Genomic DNA, 17,074 nt, shown 5'->3' on the forward strand with positions numbered 1-17,074 from the left:
TCTACACACGCAACCTCTATTGATGCATAAAAGAGGAAGCACATAAAACGGGAAAGATTGTAAATTAAAGATGAAATAGCTTAAAGGATTACAAGGATAATTATTACATGATTTCTCTGGAACTGTTATCCAGGAAATCCTGATCCTCCATCAATCTTTTCTCAGCTTCTCTTCAAACAATAATCCATATTCTCATAAAAACCAACAATCATTTATTTGCCCCAATCAGTAACTGGAATCATCGTGTTAGACTGCATTGTCTAACTGTTTTATAAATCAAGTTTTCAATCTTGAATGGGACGATAAAATGGATGGTAAAGAACGGTTCTTCACCAACAACAACAAAACAGATTAGGATTATGAGGATGATGGTAATGGTGTGAACAACGATGGAAGAGGATTAAAGAAAGGCTGTTCATGCAAAGGGAAGGATGATGAATAAGAGTAGGATGAATTTTACACGAACCAAAGTTCTGAAGTTAAATTAAGTTAATGAAAGGTGCAAAGGCCAAGCCTTAGACTTGATCGGTACGGTTAAGCCTAAAACCCACGTAAACAACCCATCATCATCATCATTCTAATAATTATAATCACCCAAACAGCGTTTCAATATATTGCATCAAAAGCATCATTATTCCCTGTTTATTATTTTGTCGTGTGTTCTTCTCAATTCAAATCAAATGAATCATCGTCACCTAACCATGCACCATTCCATTTGCAAGGCCACCAAAGATTTTATTTATTTCTTTTTTTCCCTATTTAATGTGAATTTCCGTTTTCTGATGAAATTTTTTGTAGATCTCAAATCCATCCATGCTCATCAAAATATGTTTACCTGTTGTTTGCACCGAGTTACCGTCAAAAAGGCAAAGAAAAAACTTTTCATGAAGGAGAAAAATGATAGTAAAAAAGGTAATGAAAACAGAAGGAGAAAAATTAATAGAATTGCCTCCATTTTGATTGTATCAGTACACAATCTAAGTGAAAGTGTAACATTAATAGAATGACTTTTTTTATATAAATCAAAAACTTGCTCCATTTGTAACTTCAAGTGATTTCAATTGAAATTTATACTCCAAGGTTTACCTTGTTCAACTCAAACATTGAATAACTTAATCATCTATCTAATTGTAATTATATGTTTTCTTTTTTTATTTTCAGCTTTATTTTTATGGTAAAGAACAATGGAAAACTTAATGCTAAAGTAATGATTCATACAATTTGGAAGAGGAACCAGATAATCTTAAGATGACTTAACTGATGGTCACATAAATTGGTCATAAAACCTGTAAGCACTGCATGTCAATAGGAATCAACAAGAAGCCCAAAAATATTTATAGATTATATTATCTATTTTGAAAACAAAACCCAATGTAGGCTATCTCAAGAGGATCATATAAAAGTAGATGGTAATCAAAAAAAAAGAGTAGGGAAGGCTGGAAACCCAGGCCCATCCGATTAAACCCTAGAAGAGGAGGACAAGAGGATAAATGAAGAAGGATAAAGATGATCAGAGGAGAGGAGAGGAGGTGGAGATGAGGAAAACATTCACCTTGCAACTGGACATTAATCATTCAATGGACCATTCGAACCAATGAATATCACCATTAATATCATTATCATTCCTTTCACCGTCATTATTATATCTACATTAATGTCCATTCATGTGGTAACCAAGCCAAATACAGCCCACATGAACCCTAAGAAGCAGAAGCCAAGACAAAGTAAAATAGAGCTGAACGCGAGTTGCCCTTCAACAAATAAATAAGGTCAAAGTCTCATTACTATTATTCAAGAGTGAAAATAATAGATTTTTTCACTTGATTTGTTTCATTGAATTTTGTCAAGAGAAACACTTGAATATAATTAACTGTGTGAAATTAATATCGATTGGTGGACAGTTGGATCATTATAGAGGGTCCATCATCATCATCATCATCATCATTAAATTATACCAGGTTGACAGATGAATAGAGAGGTCATATTTATCAAAAGAGAGTGGAGGATCCAACCACTATTTGCGTATTAATACGAGAGAATCCAAAAAAAGAGAATCATTAGATAAAAAAAGACCCCAGTTTGTCATTACCTGGATAACTAATCAAACCAGATCACAGAAGAAACAAATTACCAAGATTAAATTGTTTTCACCAAGCAAGGTTATGAATATATTTTATCCAGTTAATATGCATAAACCATTTATGTAATCAAAGGAATAGGCAGAACTGATATTACAATACATAATAGGTATATATGCAATTTTTTGTTATATAATTCAAGGTTGTCAAAAAAAACAATTTGTTCTCTCTACCTAATGTACCTAATCAAATAATAATTTCTTTCTATTGCTCAGTTAATTTAGTTTACAATTCTCATCGCATATCCTTGATATCATGAAGTGAAACCGAGAAACAAAACAAATAAACTGAATATCTTAAACTGGAATGGCAATTGGTAATGCTGTTGTCTATGAAAGGTCAGAAAAAATCAAGCAAAAAAAGGGAAACGGTCCATTTCAAGTTGAATTTCTCAGCCTGTATGTAAACCATGATGATCAACATTATCATTATCATAAGTAGACTGTCCAGTACCATGACTATGTGATAAAAAGAAAGGAAAGGGAAAAAAAGAATGATAAAAGATCGTGGAAAGTTGCCATTCCAAATGTGTAATTCACCATCTCTACCCATGTGGCCTGTTATAGATGGATATTTTTCACTGAAAAGTTGATGAAAAAGAGTGAATTGAACATCAAGGTTGAAACACATGAGTTCAAAAATTTCCAAATATTCACTATTAATAACTTTGCTGAAACTGGAAAGTGAAAGTTGAAATGAAAATAATTGGTAAAAGCGGAGACCAGAAAAAAAAGTGAGTTCCATTCAAGTTCCACCCAAACTCATGGTTAACTAAGAATAGAGTAAACAAGAGCAAAGCTACAGATGAATACAGATATAATAGGAGACAGAAAAAAATGACAATAACAACAACAGCAACAAAACAAGCAACGCTAGTAACTCTTGCTGTCAGCCTGTCAATGGATCCATCATCAACAATGAGATTTTATCGTTAAAGCGGAAAATTACGTCCAAATTAAAATGTGTCACCTCAAGCCTGTCATAGACATCTTAGGAGGTAAAATAACGTAGATATACCAGGCACACTCATATAAAAAAAAGTAAACCCAACAAGAGAAGCAAGAAGTAAACTCTGTAAATGTAAATGTAAACTTACCTTTAATTTACTTTCTCTCTCCTTACCTAATCTACCCACCAAACATATCTAACAGCTTCTCAATCACTCTATTTACCTGTTTAAAGTTGCAACTTTAAAGGTACCTTTAATCCCTCTGTAAGTCAGGTTAAAGCAAAGAAAAGCCTTCAAAGTAGCCAACTCAGATGATTCCTTTAATCTTCTTTTATTATTATCATTATTATTAACTGTATGTTATAACTTTTATTTTTTTCATTGCTTTAGCATATGTACGGCAGGATTGCGGTTAACTATTGAATAACGATGATGATTATTAAGCCTCAAAATGGCAGTCTTGGCACATTGACATTGCAGGTTAAATTAATTTCCTTACACACAAACACACTTGTATCATCATTCATCATGGGTTAACTTGAAGTTAATAAAAAGACCATGTTAATAGTGTAGTCTTTTTCAGTTGTTAATTTGTATCGTTTACAGCCAAACCACCCAAGGTATTGTTAATTTATTACATATTTAGTTGATTTTATTTTACCTGTAACTGAAACATTCACATGGCTTTGCATGAACCTCAAAAAACTTCATTGGGTTGATCAACCAAAATTTGACAGTTTAAGTAGAAAGCTCATCCATTATTGTGATATTCACTGTGATATTGAAACATTTAATGGTATAAAAATTAGGTTATTAGACAACCATCAAGAGTATTGATTGGAGAAAATATATTCATCCTCAATTAATGGTTGATCATAATTGATGATTGTTGATGGACCTTTAAATTGTTTGCTTCTTTCAACTTTCAATTACCAATCTATGTATCCCATTACAGTAATCCCTCTCAAAATGGTTACTCTTTGGTTAGAGCTTCGTCTATTTTCAAGGCAATTTCTTTAGACGCTATCTCGTTCGTTTTTCACGTATTTTTTCGCGATTTCATAAATTTCTTAGTAATTAAGTTTGTTTTAAAGTTTAATTTGCGATTTTTTTGAGCTAAATTTAATTACTTATCTTGACTTTGCAATTTGAAACGATTTTTCGGCTGTATGAATAGACCGTTTCCCTGGTAACTTCGCACTTTGAGAGGGATTACTGTACATTGTTTGTCATCATTTGTTGCTGTTTTTCACTATTATACTTAATGTATGCCTCATCTAATTGAATTTTTTAGTATTTCTTTCAACTTGAGTGACTTACCTATTTAGGTTAATTGATTTGTGGTCCAATATGTTGATCAAACTGATCCGACTGATCAATTTCTTCAATCAAACAAAGCTCATCTATTACTGGAAGAGCCTTTGAAAGTGCTAATTTGAACGCTTATTGTTTCAATAATTAAACAAATATTTGTACTTTTTACTGATCACTAAGTACAAATAAAAGATTTTACTGATCAATTGTGTGTGTCTTTTTACCGGTTACCATTAATAACAATAACAACTGCAATCAGGTAACTAATTATATTCTGGTAACCTTTTGTTTCATGGTTACTCATTTAATACACCTTTTAATTCGTCTCTATTTTTCCCTATTTACTTAGCTGATTTGTTTGTCATCCTAATTGTTTGAATGGTAATTGTTTAATTTACAAATATAACCTTGACTTTAGTAATTCAATCATCCATCTGATTGTTGGTTCCCTGATTATTTACAAATCAATACTTTGGACCAGCTGTTTCAAATTGAACTAACCAGTCAACAGGACAAAACAGATTTACATTGAAGTTGCCATTGACGGTGGACAAGTCTGGTAATTAAATAAATTGTAAGCTTTATTGCACTCGAATCAAATTAATCAACTGACTCTTAATTGTTTGTTTTTTTATTTTTCGTCGCCATTGTTTTCCCAATGTCCATGGGTAGCAAGATTTAGACAATAATGATGGAAACTCAAAGGACCAGACACAACATAATCAATCAACAAACGTTTAAAACAATGGCTAGCAAGTTATTTGATTACACCATCAGTATATTGTTAATCATAGTATAATTTAAAGATCGTTTGTGAGTGCAATCCATTTTATTGATTAAATCTGCAAAGAAACCAAGAAAGAGGAGAAAAAGGACGAAAATAATGTTATTGATGGTTATAATGACGAGAAAAGCTGAGGCTAAAAGAGGTCATTGTACGGAGCAAAGACGATTGACCTAACTTGACTAGGAACTTTACGGTTGATTATGGAAAGTGCAATGGAAGGCAAAAGCAACTTTATTTCCATGGAAATTGCAGTTCAAGAATAGTCATCTTTAGAAAGATTGTCTTCTCATGTGTAATGGATCTTATTCTTGGAATTGAAACTTTTGTCTTAGATGGATTTATTTTCACTGAAGAGACACTGAAAAAGAAAGATTAAGATGAAGAAGCTGATGAAAACAAAAGTAAAAGCAAAAAGAAACAGAAAAGGACAAAAATGATGAAAAGCTAAAGAAAAATTGCCGTTTTTTTCTGGTTTACTTTCTGGTTTTCTTATTTATTCCTGCAAATCTTGCTCTTATCATCACCATTCTCATCATTTTCAATGAAAGTGCATCATGTATAAACAGAAGACATTTCATAAACACATTTCTTCTTTACAAGTTGCTAACTGGCAGGAAAAGATAACAAAATAATCACATATTTCAATGAATCTTCACCACTTCGGAAGATATTCATCATAAAATTGACAAGTTACTTCGTTACCGTGTTGTTGAATTAGGCCATTGAACCAAAGACTGACCCTTGGCTAAAAGTATCCTTTTGTTTTACTCTGTAGATTACAGCAGTCAAGTTTACGATGACCATCTCCAACCATTATCCTTACCCTGATCATGTTTAGATGATGATGATTAATTCTGAATAAATTGAAAGACATGTCCACTGTTATGTATCAATCTGAAAGTATCATAATAGTCAGGGAAAAAAAGGAAATTGTCTTCATCTTTTGCTTCCCTCAAATCAAAAGAGTCGGAAACATTGTTTCAATCTTCTTGAATAATCTTCTTCAAAGATGATCATCCATCAACATTATCATGCCCATAACCATTTTCAACATCACCAAGCTGATGAAATGTTATCTACATAATCACAAGGTTGTCATTATATCCTGATTCCAGAAGCAAATAATAATCAAAAACGATTGACCATTTCAGAAGGCAACCAAATAGACTTGAATAATATCTTTCCAATCTCAGTCTTCCCATGGTTAACCCATCTGACCCTTTTGAACCTTCATTTTCTCATGGAATAATTCATATGTACAAATCATCCAAATCATACAAAACAAACAAATTCAACTGATTCAACCCACAACAAGCAAACAAATGTCGCATCAAGAAACAGCAAAGATACTTGAACAACTAACCAACCAATCCAATCATCACTTGATTATCCCTGAATACCTTACAGAATACATATTTTGGTTAAATGGTCAAAGTATTTAATGATAAATGTAAATAAGGAACCAAAACAAATTGGTAAAAGATGAAAGTACAACTCAACAAAACAAGCAAACAGGTAGACTTTAATGAATATTACAATTTAGAGTTTTCTTAATACTTATTGATCAAAAATAGCCCTAACCTAACCCACCACCCACCTTCTCTCCCCTTTAATCAATACACACCCATCAATTAATCAATTCTGATTGGAAGCAAAATTGAATCTGAATATGAATCTGGAACAAAATGAGGACACAAATTTAGGCAAATTTATCACCATTATTATAACCTCTTCCTTTGAAGACTCATCATTATCATCATCATCAACAGCAATTCTTTAACAATATTGAAAATTACAAATGTTGAAATTTAGGTCAATCACGCAACATTTGATAATAATGCTTCAATGATAACATTTGGGTTCATTTTTATTTTCAATGAGTTTTTTTTTCAAAGTTTCAACTAATCATTTACAATTACTTTTATTTTCAAACCACTTTCATCATGTATAAACTGGCTAATTAGAGCTTTAATCACCGTCTAATTGATTAACCATAATTGCTATTCTTGATTGACCTTAACATCAAATGCGTTTTAATGCATCAAGTATGAAGCTTTGTCTCATCATTCACCAGTTTAAGCATAAACTGATTCAGTTATTAATAGCTGATTACAATTAAATCTAACTTATTTATCTTCTTCATTTAATACCATATTAACTGTACAATTACTACTATTATATAGTAAATGGATTAGATAATTTTTGATTGTTTAGGTTTGTTTACATGATAAATCATAAATCATTCATTTCCTTAAACTGATTGCTCAGATTGTAGTTAACTGTTTTTAATTTAGCCCTGTTTAACTCTCATTGAGACTAAACCTTATAAGATATTAAACATTTAATTATGATTTATATCATATTGTTTAAACTCTCTCTTTTAACCCAATTAGTTTAATTGGTAAATATTGATTAATTGAACTAAGATCATTGATCCAAGATTTTTGGTTTCATTTTCATTTCTGTGTAGAAGGGATAAATAAATATGAAAGTAATCAAACCAATGATTAACTCTGTTTTTGTTTGATAATCAATGTTTAACCGTAATCTGAAAGTTAATTACTTATCATGAAAATGAAATTGCTCAGACAATGAGTTAAGAATGGACTCAAAGTGCAATCAACTCATGTGGTTAAACCGATTCTCATAAATTACCTTAATATTAATTTGCTGTTGACTATAAATAATATAATGATGACAATAGTGAATAGTCAGGCACAATTTACTTTCATCAAATTATTTATATACAAATATTAATAAATAAAACAATAATTCATTTGGTTACATTGATTGATGATTTTTCTTCTCGCTCTTCTTTTTGATTGCTACAATGTAATGATGTAAATAAAGCAACAGCGAAATTATGGATTGAAATTCCTTAATAATTAATGGATAATCAAAACTCTTTCACACAATTGTTGACCAGAATAGACTGAAGATTACCATATTTAATACAATAACAAAAGTCATTCATGTATAGTTATGATGGCCAATCTGGTAATCACTGTCCTTGAATCACGAAGGTTTGCCAGTCAAATTGTCCTGAATCACAGGTAAATCAGCTGGTGTTGGTAGATGAATGCAACAAATAATGATTTTGGCTAATAAATTAAATAGAGTTGAGTTGGTAAGAAATGAGAAACAACAAGAAAATAGAAATAAGATGACAAAAAGGATTTGGATAAGATGTGAATCAATAATGTCTTTTGGTACAATAACCGGTTTTTTTCTGATTGAATGTTGATGTTGCTAAAATTTTCAGTATTCGTTGTTTTTTCACTGTTTGTCGGTAAATCTCCTGGATGACCCTCAAAAATGGCTGATGATTTGATTACATAAAGACGAAAAATAACTCACCAAAAAGCTGGGAAACCAGAGATTTTAGATGTGCATGATTAAGAAACAACGCCGAGACCATTCAAGTGAAAAGGAATCTCTTTGATTTTTGATTTACAGGGAAACTATTCACTGAAAAAAAAGTTGACGGGTAATGATTAATATTTCAAATTAAATGGTAAAGCTTATGATAATGTTGATAACAATCACAGTTTAAGGTTTGAAGACGAAGGAAAAAAGAAAAATATTTTTTCTTCTTATCTAGTTATGACTAACAGGTTAACTGTAAACCGACGGTTTGCTTTTTTCTTTGTCTTAAGCTTTCTCGCGCTTTCAACTTGTAAAGATGTCTGATGACTCCATGTTTTTTTTAATAACATTTTTTGTTTACTTTTTTTGTTTTTTGTTTTGAATTTATAATTGGCCATCTTTTTTTTTGGTCAAAAGTTTATTTCCTTATTGAAGTTGTGTTCATTATCAACGTTAAAGTTATTTATTGGTCATCATCAAGATCGATCGGTCAAGTATAAACAAGTTAAAAAAGAGGGATTTTCTTATGTGACCCTGAGAATGGATTTTCATTGTAACTCGATTGACAGGGAAACAATTCAACTTTTAGAACAAATTGAGTTAATAATAATATTTTCAAGAGATCACAGTAAACAACAATTTAACCACCAATTTCATCATCATCCTGACCAACACCAACTCCATCATTATCATCATCATCGTCATCAATATTATCCTCAAAACCATAGTCAATATCTAAAAAGTGAAAGAAATAAACTTTTCCTTGCTTTAGTCTTGTTAAACGTGTACCATTGGCTACTAGATTTCTTTGTATTCACTGGATTAAATTTAAAATTGTCCAACATTGAAAACAGCTTTAAATGGAATCGATTGTTAATAATGACCATCAACTTAGTGAACTTAAATTATCACAAATTACCGTTGACCCTAACAGTTTAACATCAAAATCCGATACTTCTACCGTTACTGTCAGTTCTAATGATGAAAGCAGTGTTATTCAACAACCATCCATTGGATGCACCTCTTTGTCCTCACCAGAAACAATTACAACAAATTTTTCATCACAACCAGCAACACCATCACCATCATCAGCGCAATTATCAGTACCACCATCAATCCAAGTAAATCATTCATCCAACCGTATTACAACAACTCGACCTGCCATTCGAATACAAAACCTCAATGTGACTTATGGTCATTCTGGTGCCATTGAATTTGTTCTTAACAATGTAACCATGACGGTTCCCAAAGGCTGTATCTATGGTCTTCTGGGTCCATCAGGTTGCGGTAAAACGACTTTACTTAAGTGTCTTATGGGTCTGAAAGTCTATGATTCGGGCAATATTTCCATCTTTAACTACCCGACAGGTACTCGAGAAAGTGGTGTACCTGGACCAGGAGTAGGTTACATGCCTCAAGAGGCGGCTCTCTCCCGTGATTTAACTATAAGGGAAACGTGGACCTATTTTGGACGAGTTAACTTTTTATCAGACCAAGAAATTCAGGAAAAAGTAAACTCTCTCATTTCTTTACTAGACTTACCTGATGCTGATCAGTTAATCTCTAACTTAAGTGGAGGTCAACAGAGGAGAGTTTCATTTGGAGCTACTATTCTTCACAATCCACGTCTGATGATTTTAGATGAGCCCACAGTCGGTGTTGATCCAATTCTGCGATCAAGGATATGGCGTCAATTGGTCAATGCAACAAGAATGAAGGGGACAACTATCATTGTAACTACACACTATATTGAAGAAACGAGGAAAGCTGATGTTGTAGGTTTCATGCGTAAAGGAGCTATTATTGCTGAAAATAATCCAATAAGATTTATGAATAGATATGGAGTGAACACATTGGAAGCTGTTTTTCATCGTCTATGTTACATTCATAAGCGCACTTCACTTTCTGGTTCTGGCGGAAACATTCATACCAATAACCAATCAAACCTAATTCAATGTTGTTCCATGAATTCTTCACGACCCTTAGGTTCTCAAGCAACTGTAACATCCTTATCTGCCCCTTGGATTAGACCAAACAATATATCTGATTCAAAAGCATGGTGGATGCAGTTTACAGCAATCTTAACTAAATATAATCTACAAGTTATGCGTCAACCTGAAACTTTAATGGCATCTTTTGTTCTTCCTATCATGATTTTGTTGATTTTTTGTGTTTGCATTGGAGGCACTCCTAATGGAATATCTATTGGTTTACTCAACCATGAAGTTTGTGAACAATTTACTCATCATCAACCACATCATTATCACAATACTAACCTACATAGGCATCGAAATCATAAACATGAGCATATATCACCTCAACCCCAAATGATTCACAATAGTACTGAGCCGTGTTTGAGTACCGCTTTTCTCAATTCAATAAATAGTTACATGTTTAACAAAAAAATATACACCGATTATACTCAAGCGTTAGATGATGCTGAATCTGGCTCTATCTGGGGTTTTATTAGAATCAAACAAGGATTCTCTGACGCTCTACTTTCTCGTCTTACCTTTCAAGAAACAGACCTTAATGGTTACGAAGTCGATCTTAATGTTTCCCAAATAGAGATTCGAGGCGATTTAACTTCTTTAGTATTAACACGATTGGTCACCGGTGCCTTAAGCTTTAGCTTTCTCGATACAATCAAACCAACACTACCTAATCCAAAATTAGCTGATTTACCGATAACTCTTGGAACAACAGTTTTTGGCTCATTTGCAAAATCCGACTTTTTTGGTGTTCGTGATTTCGCAGCTCCTGGTCTAATGATTGTTATAGTTTACTCCATTGGATTTGCCCTTACCGCATTTACCTTACTAATAGAGAAACAAGACAAAACCCTAGACCGTAATTATGCCTCAGGTTTAGGTCGATTCCAAATAATTCTTGGTCAACTGATTGTTCGATTTGTTTTCCTTATACTTCCAGTCATCATTTTGCTAACCCTTTCAGTAACATTGTTTGGTATCCCCTGTCGTGGGTCATTCATTGCCGCAGTTTTACTTCTCCTAATCCAAATACTTTCCGGAATGGCTTTAGGAGTTTTCCTCTCTGCTGTATTGCCTTCCATCTTTACCTGTGCCATCATTGCCAATGCAGTCCTGTTATTTACTTTCATCATTTCAGGAGTTATGTGGGCCTTTGATACCTTACCTTATTACATTCGCTGGGTCAGCATAATTCAGCCAACAACTGCTGCCGGTGAATCATTAAGAAGTATTCTTGTTCGTGGCCTACCAGCAACTCAGATGAATGTACTCATGGGCTATTTAATATCTTTGGCTTGGATTGGTATTTGGTTAACTCTTGGAACCTTATCATTCAAATTTCAAAACAATTGATTGTCAATCAACACAACAATTCAACATAACTTCATCCATCCAGTTTGTTTATTAAAATGTACAACTTGAAGAAAGGATTAAAGTTAGAGAAATCATTGATGGCATCTCTTTATTTTAGTTAATTAATTTTTTGTTTAGCAATTTAATTAGCTGGACAATATAAAAGTATAAAACCAGTCAAAGACGGGCGTAATAATAATCAATAATAAAGAGAATCAAATAAAGAAAATTGTTTTGTTTGCTCGATTAAAAGATGACGAGGAAAAAAAAGAAACGAGTCAAATTGAGTTATCACCATTGTAATTTTAAGAATCTCAATTAATCATTGAATTGCGTTATTACCTTCATCCATATTTTAATTATACGCACGATAATCAGCAGAGCAAGCAGCATCAAAGAAGCAATTTATATTCTTATAATCAAACTATCAAACACAAAATTGTATCATTCAGTATCTACATTGAAAAAAAAAGTCAAACAAGGTTGATAAATCATATTAAAGATTGTTGTTGATTTTTGATTGTTAATGAAATTTATCTTTCAAAATTCAAATAGTTATAATCAAGACAAGTCAATGAGAAGGAGAAAGGTTCGGTGGAAGAAAAGAGACAGAAAAAAAAGAAAGAGAAGAAGAAGAAGAAAGGATGAAAATTAGTGTAAAAAGACTCCAAAGTCTTGAAGAGAGTTTGTTGTATCCATAAGTCTTACAAAGTTGATTGTTGAATTAAATTGTTTGAGATGGTAAATCAACTCTTATAAAATGGTCAAATACTATTTCTTATAATCATAATAATAGTAATAATAATAGAAGTAATAAGATTAATAATATTTGCTGAATAAATTGTATAATTTGACTCTTATCATGTCATTTGGGATTGAACATGTAAAACCATTTGCAAAATGTTCAGCATCCAATCAAATTGTATAATAAATTGATGTTTCATTGATGTTGTAGTTGTTGTAATTGTTATTCATGATTGTTAGGATGAAATTGTTTAGGAAAAGATTCCAGATGATTTACCGCCCGGTGGTTGACGGGTTCGAACTGGTGTATTGGGTAAAGAGAGTGATCGATTCTCACCACGAATAACATCATATCCAGTTACTTTAGCCACTCGATCGCTGTAAATATCATCAAAAACCTCTCCTGTGATCGGATTACGACGGATAACTGTAAGTGAAAGGGTAAAAATGATTAATAAATGGCAAAATAATATCCAAAACTGCAACAATTAAAGTCAACAAATGAACCAACAAAACAAAACTCTTTACATTTTTCTTTGCCCTTCCAAATGTAAAACCCTTTCAACAGATGATGATAAAGAGCAGCAAGAAAAATGTTGAATCTTTAATTTTAGACAATTGTAATGAACAATATAAAAGGGAATCCTGGAAACGGATTAACCAACACAATGATTAACTTGAAATATTGTCCTACTCTTGATTCCCAGTTCGAGGTCAGGGTAACTGTTATTTCACTCATCTTCATCTTTCCTTCCTTCATTCATCAAATCTTTTCTAATTTATTTATTCCTCCTTATTCAGGCTAAATAATAATACTAATCATAATAATATATACAATTTAGTTGATGGTTTTTCAAGCAACAACAAGACCAACCAACAAAGTAAAAAACGAGTTACCATAAACACGTTTCAACAGGCAATCCTTTATTTACGCCAGACACTATTTTTTACGTCGTTTGTTTTTTTTTTGTTAACGGGTTAGCTGATGCGTCTGATTAACCTAACAACATCATTACTATTATCATCATTATCATCTTCATCACCATCAACAATATCAAAGTATCAAAGGCTCTTAAGCAAGTGAAAACATTAGAGGTTAACTATTGTCATTAGCATTATTCCGTTACAAGGTCAATATTGGGACAAATCGAGGCAAAACCCCTTCGAACCTGATGAGTGTGAGACAAGATGAAAAGATGGTAAAAAGACGATAAAAAAAGATGGTCTAAATGGGGAAAAAGGCCAAACTGAACGGAAGTTATCAAGCATGGCAAACATTTGAGCTCATCTTTTTGCCTCTTAAAAATAGCTTTTTCAAATTTCACCTCTCAATGCATAGTTGATCATCATCTTCATTCATCATCATTTTCCTCTCTTCTTTACCTCCCACTTTGAACCTTACCTTGTCAACCGTTACAACAATGCACTTGACACGATAACCAAGCAGAGAAACGCTTAAATGCTAACAACAACAACAAAAGGCTAAAATGACAAAATGAAACAATCCATAATATTAGAGTATAAAAATCATGTCAATTGATGGTGAAAGTGTAACATTGAACAATGGAGTTATGCCAAAAGCAAAAAAATAAATCCCACCAAATTGTTAATCAATGAATCTGTATCAATCATGTAAGATGAGAATAAAAATTTGAAACGTTTCTTCGCCATCTTCGCGACACTCGCCAGGCAAACAATACAAAGCCTAATGTTGACAATGTTTAAATAGGAAATAAAACATTGATAATGGCAACTGCATAAGGCACAAACAAACACAAGGCTTTTTTTATCATCATATGTAGTCTGATAATAATAATCATAATGATAAAAAAATAATGATTGTAAAAAAAGCCTCTCTTTCATTGCTAATGACTTTTTATATTCATTTCAGTCCTGGTTTGTTACACTGAACAGAGAAACCAAATTCATTGGGAAAACTATTTTCTTCTGTCAATACACATAAATACATGGTTCGTGTGTCTTTCCCTCCCTCTGGTTACCCTGGCTTCACAATGTGTCTAATGTGTATGGATGTGTGTGTGGGTCAACGCCTCAGGTATATCGATTGAATCGAAAGACGCAAGAAGACAGAGAATGGTAAAAATGAAGGAAACATGTTTTTGTTCACAATAGCTTTGGCTGACCTTTAAATAGCTTTAACCCACCTTAACGGGTTTATTGTCATTGTAAACCATCTGTTTCTTGATCATGAGTAACATCTTAAGATGGCCAATTTTGGACCTTCTTTACTATTCATTTTTACCTTGACGACCAGCTTGACTAAATGTGTGTTACTTGGATGATGACTGATGAAGAGGAAGAAGATAAGATGATCCATTTCCTTTTCTCTTACAACTGTATAATCTCATCTAATCACATCCTTTTGGGCTATTTGTTTGTCAAAGTAACAAACCCAAAAAGGATAATGAAACAATGAAGAAACAAAAAATTTTCAACTTTATATTGAAACTTTATATAACTTGCATTGTCTCACTCTGTTTGGTGTCTCTTTACGTTGTCTGTAACAATTTATAAATCACTAGGAAATGATAACTTTCTGCTTCTCTTTATCATCAATTTACCTTTAATTCTGTTCTTTGTCTTTGTCAACTTGTTTCCTGTTTTCATTTCTCTATTATTTTTTCTTCCAGGTAACATGGGAAAAGAACAGGGAAAAAGATTGAATGATCAAAGTTGAATAAATATACCAAAGGCAAGTAGTGATGAAAAGGAAGTAAAAATTGGTAAACTTGTCACGAGCTGAATTCAGCTCAAGTTTAATGGACTTGAATCAAGAAGGCTAGGAAGGAGGATGAAGATGATGATGAAGGAGGATAAAGAGGGAACAGGGAGGAAGAAAAGTAGGAAGATGAACAAATCTATGGGAAAAAAGTAGAGAATGACTCATTCCAAGTGATCTCCCTTTAAACAATTTCATCCGAACCCCACCCAGAATTGAGCCATCGTAAGAATCAGATTTATCAGATCCAAGATTTATCTTCACCTTTTGTTTTCCTTTTGCTTTCTCAGATTAAACCAGATTTGGTCAAAGGAAAAGGTAAAATTGAAGCTACAAGTTAATCAGCTACACTTGATTGTATTTCATGTTTAGTTATGTTTACATGATGGAATTTTAAGAAAACTCAAGAAAAGGTGAACAAAAACATGATCACTTAATCCATACCTTTTTAAGGTGTAAATTACAATCTAATTAATACAATTAAATTGTAAATTTGAAACATTTTTCCTATTTAACCTTTTCTTTCATTTGTTTCAAGCTTTTGTTTTGTTTTGGTTTTTGTTTTTGTTGCTATTATTGTTAAAGATGTTTTTGTAACACATTTGGTCAATGGGATTTGGGGATTGAAAGGTCAAAGTTTGTTCAACTTACTGGTTATCTTTTTCTTTGCCGACTTTAATGGGCTTGAATCGACGACATTTTCAGCGAAAACAGACGACTTAAGATGATTACGAACTCGCCTTGGACTATCCTCTGGTGGACCAAAGAGACGAGTTTGAGTATCTTCCCGACGAAGTGGACGTCGACGGCACAAAGGTGATCCAGAGGGTGAATAGTTGGATCCATTGGAGGGTGTTGTTGAACCTGAATCAATTGTTGAAGTGGGTGAGTTTCCGGTTGATGAGGTATCCGACATGCTTCCTAATTCAACCATGTTTTCAATGTTATTTGATCGGTTGTAAAACTAAATTCAAAGTTGAAATGTAATTTCAAAAGATTAAAGTTGATCAAATATTGCAAAATTGGTCAATTCAACTTAAAACCAAGACACAAGTTACAGTTGATGTTGTCGTAAATGTTAGTTGATTGCAGTTGATGAAATTTCACTTCATTTACTGATTGATGGGACAAATGAAAGGATGTAAAGGGTTAGAGAGAGATGCACAGTTTGAACAAGTAAAAAAATGTAAACCTCGATTAGTGATTAAATGTGATTGCAATGGTGAACTAAGACCAACTGAGGTAAGTCAACTTAAGGCCAGCTCGATATAAACTGTTTCAGTTCTATCGGCGATGTTATTAACTAAACCAGCTAACAGCAACAACAAAAGTTACGAGTCAAGGAGGAGTCAAACTGGGATGATAAACAGGGGATTGATCAGGGGGAAAAGGGCGGTGTCAGTGGAAGATTTAAATGAAAGATGAGAGAAGAAGAGAGAAGATGATAGAGAGAGAGAGAGAAGCCTCAACTTCGTTCCATGCTTGGGTGTGCTTCATCATTATCTTCATTTCCATCTTTATTTTCATCTTTCTCTTTAACTTTAAACTTCTCTGACTATTTTTTATCTTCTTCTTCATCTTCTTCCTTTCATTTTCATCTTCAAGTTTCTCACTCTTAATGTTTTTAATTTTACCATTTGATATCGATCGACTTTACTGATTGAAATTGATCACCATTTGTCCCAATTAAAG

The 17,074-nt window shown here is 32.7% G+C and overlaps 2 protein-coding genes and 2 long non-coding RNA genes across 5 annotated transcripts; 3 read left to right on the forward strand and 1 right to left on the reverse strand.

The window, feature by feature from the left end:
- The first annotated feature begins 185 nt into the window (after nt 1-185).
- LOC149093935 (uncharacterized) lies at nt 186-1,297 on the forward strand. Of its 2 annotated transcripts, none has more exons than XR_016199019.1 (3): nt 186-314; nt 799-912; nt 1,162-1,297. It is a non-coding gene; the product is annotated as an uncharacterized LOC149093935 (long non-coding RNA). The 2 variants fall into 2 exon arrangements; XR_016199020.1 differs by lacking the exon at nt 186-314 and adding an exon at nt 393-528.
- A 226-nt stretch (nt 1,298-1,523) lies between these two features.
- On the forward strand, nt 1,524-3,677 carry LOC149093936 (uncharacterized). Its single transcript, XR_016199018.1, has 3 exons — nt 1,524-2,247; nt 2,354-3,218; nt 3,478-3,677. It is a non-coding gene; the product is annotated as an uncharacterized LOC149093936 (long non-coding RNA).
- A 3,171-nt stretch (nt 3,678-6,848) lies between these two features.
- Nucleotides 6,849-11,995, forward strand: LOC107367078 (ABC transporter G family member 23-like). The gene has a single exon (XM_015934753.3). It carries the CDS (start codon nt 9,415-9,417, stop codon nt 11,896-11,898), a length of 2,484 nt encoding a protein of 827 aa, XP_015790239.1. The 5' UTR covers nt 6,849-9,414; the 3' UTR covers nt 11,899-11,995.
- Jupiter (microtubule-associated protein Jupiter) lies at nt 11,991-16,611 on the reverse strand. Its single transcript, XM_015934764.3, has 2 exons — nt 16,034-16,611; nt 11,991-13,069 (listed from the first exon to the last, which is right to left on the reverse strand). The coding sequence occupies exons 1-2, from the start codon at nt 16,314-16,316 to the stop codon at nt 12,894-12,896; spliced, it is 459 nt and encodes a 152-aa protein (XP_015790250.1). The 5' UTR covers nt 16,317-16,611; the 3' UTR covers nt 11,991-12,893.
- Nucleotides 16,612-17,074: the final 463 nt, after the last annotated feature.

This window comes from Tetranychus urticae, chromosome 2, assembly GCF_039701765.1.
Source record: "Tetranychus urticae isolate SD_2017Ah chromosome 2, NJAU_TeUrti_SD_1.0, whole genome shotgun sequence".
Taxonomy (NCBI): Eukaryota; Metazoa; Arthropoda; class Arachnida; order Trombidiformes; family Tetranychidae; genus Tetranychus; species Tetranychus urticae.

Coding starts and splice junctions, on each gene's coding strand:
- Jupiter (XM_015934764.3), bottom strand. CDS start 16,316: ATGGTTGAATTAGGAAGCATGTCGGATACCTCATCAACCGGAAACTCA. Junction 13,070..16,033: donor GGCAAAGAAAAAGATAACCA/GTAAGTTGAACA, acceptor TTTCACTTACAG/TTATCCGTCGTAATCCGATC.
- LOC107367078 (XM_015934753.3), top strand. CDS start 9,415: ATGGAATCGATTGTTAATAATGACCATCAACTTAGTGAACTTAAATTA.